Source organism: Glycine max, chromosome 14 (genome assembly GCF_000004515.6).
Source record: "Glycine max cultivar Williams 82 chromosome 14, Glycine_max_v4.0, whole genome shotgun sequence".
Lineage (NCBI taxonomy): Eukaryota > Viridiplantae > Streptophyta > Magnoliopsida > Fabales > Fabaceae > Glycine > Glycine max.
The window spans coordinates 35,489,974-35,495,875 of NC_038250.2; the positions used below are offsets into that span (position 1 = coordinate 35,489,974).

At 39.9% G+C, this 5,902-nt stretch overlaps 1 protein-coding gene across 1 annotated transcript; it reads right to left on the reverse strand.

Moving 5' to 3' along the window:
• Window positions 1–2,397: 2,397 nt before the first annotated feature.
• Window positions 2,398–5,211, reverse strand: LOC100801574 (uncharacterized). Its single transcript, XM_006596753.1, has 3 exons — window positions 4,476–5,211; window positions 2,954–4,394; window positions 2,398–2,653 (listed from the first exon to the last, which is right to left on the reverse strand). The coding sequence occupies exons 1-3, from the start codon at window positions 5,209–5,211 to the stop codon at window positions 2,398–2,400; spliced, it is 2,433 nt and encodes an 810-aa protein (XP_006596816.1).
• Window positions 5,212–5,902: the final 691 nt, after the last annotated feature.

Genomic DNA, 5,902 nt, shown 5'->3' on the forward strand with positions numbered 1-5,902 from the left:
CTGAATGCTATATCATGCAACAAAAGTATTGATTATAGGAACGGTCAAAAGTTTGGAATATACAGTTGAAAAGATAATAATTGGCTTAACTTAAAGTAGACTACCTCATTTGATACCAGTTTTACCAAAGGCAATGTCCATGCAATGAATGTGTTAACGACATCTCTCACATACTTAATTTCTGATGTCGGTAATGGAACTTCAGCTTCACCATCAATTACTTGTTCGACGCTAACCCTTACGACATCATCTGCATACGCTACGCAATGTATGGTGGATGGTCCATCATGAATTTTTGCCAACGCCACCAGCTTTGTACAATTTTTGACTTTGGACGTACAACCCCATAGGCAGTGTTACACGACCAACATGCACTTCCCCAGACAGGTTCACAACAATTTTAGCATTGCTCTCCTTAGTGCTCACGCGTGCACCTAACACATTTAAGACAAAATTAGCCGGTGTTGAGTCCTTGTCTCCGTTAAATATGTCAGTAATGATGGCATCCTTCAGCTCCTTTTTCCAAGCCTGTAGGCTTTGCTTCTTTTCTTCTTCAAGCTCTTTCATGACTTGTTCCCTAACGGTTACTACTATTTCAGCCAACTATTCTTTGGTGAATGCTATGGATGAGCTACTTGAGGCACGTGATATCCTCCCATAGTATTGACTAATTGTGACCCCAGACCCAGCTACACGAACACGACCTCCATGATCTGGTCTTCCTATGGTCGTGTTAAGTATATCATGACGACCCTGGGGGACAAACTCACCCTATGTCACTTGTTCTTCCAATGAGTCCTACATGTAGAACAAATTTCAAATCGTTAGACTTCCCTGTCATTGTAAACAACATAACAAGTAGTAATTATATGTCAAACACCATGTCACATTTAATCCAAAATTGAAATTGTTGTAATCCAAATTGAAGTTGGAACTGACAATTTTATTAGCAATTTGTCTTACGGTCTCAAATGTCATCTTCCCATATCGATTCGTGCGGGCCATCTTCCACTTGACATGTCTTTGAATGGGAGATGGGGGGTCCTCAATGAGTTCTGGATTTTCAGTCATCAATGCGTCATGTTGCCTTTTCTTCATTTTCTCGTCTAACAGCTTCTTTTCTAGCAATTCATATCCCCCGCGGGAAAGCAAATGGGGACAGTCATTATTCTTTTGGATTTCCTACATCTTCTTCCTAATTCCCTGTGGTTTAACATATAGTGTTAGAAGGACTTCAAATTATTTAGTCTTTACAATGATATAACTCAAATTTTTTTGTAGACATCACATCTAACCTGCCAACTAGGGGTTTTGCGGGTTGTCGCAAATTCCTCCCATATCTGTGCATCAAAGCCATATCTGACAGAAGGATCTTCTTTATGTTGGTCCTCAGAAATACTAAACACAAATTTACTTGTCAGGGATGATTTAAACTGCCTCCATCTAGTGGCCATAGTTGACATCACCTTTTTCTTTGCATCTAGGGCTTCTGGGATATCAAACTTGGCCTGCAAGACAAATTATTTACTACTATATGCATCACAATAATCATTTAAAATTTTTTAAACTTTATACGTCACCAACACTGCACTTACCAAAATCTCATTCCATACTAGCTCCTTTAGTGTGTCCGGTACATCCTTCCAACTGTTATGTACAATTGGAACTTTTTCTCTAGCTACAACACCTAAATAACTGTGGAATTTCTCTTTATGGGGGCCCGATCCTCACCCAGTTGCAGCATCAACGGTGACAATAGGTCGCGGCTGATCCAAGGTTCTTCTAGTCAACATCCTAAGCCGTGTCAATCGTCTAGTATTCCTAGACATCGCCTCTGACTGCTGATTGGACTGCGAGGGGATGCTGGTGGTGTTGCCATGATTCTATCCAAATAAAACAAATAACAGTTAACACTGACAAACAAATAGCATTTGTAATATAGATGGAAATATGAACATGTATAAATTACACAAGTTGAAGGGAAATAGGTTTTTACATTAGTATCCTAGGGTACAGTTAACTGACATTGGTTTCCCATAGTCCTTCATCATGATCATTGTGATTTGCTTGCACCTCATCAACGTGTAATGAGTCATTGGTAGAAGGAATTTTAGTGGAAAAAGGTGTAGTTTCACAAATATCAAGTGTGGAACCATCATGTGTGTCATTTAAACCACTTGGTCTGCCTTGAAGAACCACTGAATATCTTGAATCGCAAGGATCTTGGACGTAAAACACTTGTCTTGCTTGTTGTGCCATAATGAAAGGTTCGTCAATATGACCCACCTTATTTAGGTCTACTAAGGTAAATCCATACTTGTCTTTACGGACACCAATATTGGCATTGACCCACTTACACTTAAACACAACAACTCTAAATTCAGTATAGTCAAGCTCTCATATTTCATGAATAACTCCAAAGTAAGGCATCGATGCTCGAATTGGATTGTTGTCTGATGCACTACAAAAGTGATTGGAGTCGGCATCAACAGTCACACCACTGTTCTGCATTGTGCTTTTGTCATCTGCTGACTTCGTGTAGAATGAATAATTGTTTATATCATACCCTTTCCAAGTAGGTACATTTAGATTTGACCCAACAGCTAACAATCTTAAAGTCACGGAGGCACCATCGTCAGCGAATATAGTTTCCCTGAACCAGTTTAGTGAAAGCTTTATTATGATGTTGCAAAATCCTTCTCATGTTCATTTTTGGGTTCATTTCAATGAGTTTTTTTTTTTGTGAGCATCAATGTATGGAATCACCTCTGCTGTATTGTTTAATACACATAGATGTGCTTGTGAGACTTCATGTCGAGTCATTGTGATAACGTTGAATCCTCGTGTACCCTTACCCCCCAGTGTCCGACCATGGCGACTTTCAGGAACCCCGACGGGTTGAGCACATTCAATGTACTGGGAGCAAAACTCAATACACTCTTCAGCAACATACCTTTCGACAATCGAAGCTTCGGGTCGGGGTAGATTCTTCGTGTACCCCTTTAACACTTTCATGTAACGTTCAATTGGATACATCCAATGTAGGAAAACAGGCCCACACATTCTGATCTCCCCTACTAGATGAACAATTAAATGCACCATTATGTCAAAAAATGATGGAGGAAAATACATCTCCATTTGACAAAGGACAATGGCAGCCTCCTCCTCCAACTCATCCAATGTTGCTGGGTCAATTACTTTGCTACAAATAGCATTAAAAACAAAACACAACCGTGTTATGGCAACCCGAACATTCACAGGCAAGATTCCCCGAATCGCTACAGGTAATAGATGTTGCATTAGTACATGACAATCATGAGATTTCAACCCAACCAATTTCAAATCATTCACCGATACAAGGCTCTTTATATTTGAAGAGTATCCTTGTGGAACTTTAAGCATACGCAAACAATGACAAAAACTCCTCTTCTCATTTGTTGACATCGTGTGACATGCTGGGGGTAGATATGTTCGCGAACCTTGTGATATTGGGTGCAACTGTTCTCTTATACCCATTTCAACCAAGTCCTGACGACACTTCAAACCATCCTTTGTTTTGCCTTTAATGTTAAGAAGGGTGCCAATTAAACTGTCACAAACATTTTTCTCTACGTGCATCACGTCTATATAGTGTCTAACATGAAGATCAGACCAGTATGGAAGATCAAAGAAAATGGATCTTTTCTTCCATATGTTTTTGTTAGTTGGAGGTTTTTTTTGTGTCTTGCCAAAGATATTTATGATGTCCTTCACGCGATCATAAACTTCTTTGCCCTGTAATGGTTGCGGTGCAGTTTCGTGTTCTTGAGATCCATTAAAAGCTTTTTTCAAACGTCGATACGAATGATACTGTTTTAGAAATCTTCGATGCCTTGTGTATACAATCTTCTTTCCATGTTGTAGTTGGAAGAAGGCAGTACCTTTCTCACACACAGGACATGCATAATGGCCTTTGACACTGTATTCACTTAAGTTGCCATATGCTGGATAGTCATTTATGGTGCAAAAAACCATTGCACGCAACGTAAAAGTCTCCTGCAAATAACCATCCCAAACATCAACCCCATGTTCCCATAATATCCTCAGGTCTTCGATCAATGGAGCAAGATACACGTCAATATCATTCCTTGGTTGTCTTGGACCCGTTATCATCATGCTGAGCATTATGTATTTTCGCTTCATGCACAACCAAGGAGGGAGGTTGTAAATCATGAGCAAAATAGGCCATGAACTATGATTGGTACTTAAGTTACCTAACAGATTCATTCCATTCGAAGCAAGAGCAACCCTTAGATTTCTAGGCTCATTCCCAAAATCAGGATATAAGGAATCAAACTGTTTCCATTGCGAACTATCAGCCGGATGTCGGAGCAGTCCATCACTTTTCCTCCCCCCTGCATGCCACGTCAAGTTTTTAGCATCATCTCCATTAGCAAACAAGCGCTTAAACCTTGGTATTATTGGAAGATACCAACAAACCTTTGCTGGACGAGTGTTATTAGGGGAAATATCATCAACAAAGTCGTCAGTGTTGGCCTTGTAGCGTGATACACCACAGGTAGGGCAATTGCGCATCTCTGCAAACTCATTTCTGTACAAAATGCATTCATTTGGACATGCGTGGATTTTCTGGTATGACATTCCCACTGGACATAAAATCTTCTTTGCCTCGTATTGACTTTTTGGCAACGTGTTTTGTTCAGGAAGCAATTTTTTTAGCAGGACCAGCAATTCAGTGAAGCTTTTATCATTCCAGCCAAATCGTGCCTTCAAGTTTACCAGAGCTAATACCGCTGACAACCTTGTGAAAGCTGTGCACCCTGGATACAAAGGCATCTTCAAATCATTTTCTATTTTGTCATACAAAGGAGCATGTGCTTGTTGAAATCCGTCTTGTCCCAGATCGCGAATCATGCCTTCTATACGGTTTCCCATGTCCACATCAACTGGGTTAGTCTGAGAGATTGATGGGTTCTCTAGCAATTCCCCATGCCATATCCACCTTGTGTAAGTTGGAGTGATCCCGTGACATATAAGATGTGTTCGTATCTCAGCTATTACATGGTGTCTCCCATTCGCACATTTCACACATGGACAAAAATATTTACCCCGCAAAGATGGTGCATTCAATTCAGTAAATTGGAGGAATTGTTCAACTCCATTCTCATACTCATCACTGGTGTGTGATGCTTGCATCCAACTTCGATCCATGATTTCCCTTTGCTGTCATACATTATCATCTTATGTAACATGCATGTAAACCTCACTTGTTTCATTAGAGGTGTGGCCCTATCCCATTCAAGAAGACGTCTTTTATTAGTAGACTAATACGTATATGTTATTTGCCTTTTCTAAATTTGTTGAAATTCCGGCAGCATTTCAGCTATGTCTCCAAGTACATGAGATGAAAGCGGGTGCATGTATTCATGCAACGCATTCAAGTATGCACTCCAAGAACAAAGTGAAATGTAGTATACCAAAATTTCAACAAATTTAAGAAAAGACAAACAACATATAAGTATTAATCTACTATAAAAGATTGTCCTCTCAATTTGTCCAAACGGACAATTCAAGAATCCATATAACGATTAATCCAAACTATCCGTATTAATCGTTGTATAAAATCTCAAACGGGAATCTAGGATCACTCAAAATGCATATAATTGCTTATTGTCATACCCTAATTTCATCCGGGGACCATCCGTTGTTGGGATGCGACCCTCGTTTGACCACTTCGAGGTATTTGGCACCCATCGTTAAGCAATTTGTGAAGTTTCGAGACATGCCGAAAGCCAAAAGAAAAGCATCGTAGCACAATCCGTGAAGTTTCGTGACATGCCGGAGATTAAAAGGAAGTGTTAGTGCGCAATCCGTAAAGTTCCGTAACATTCCGGAAGGTAAA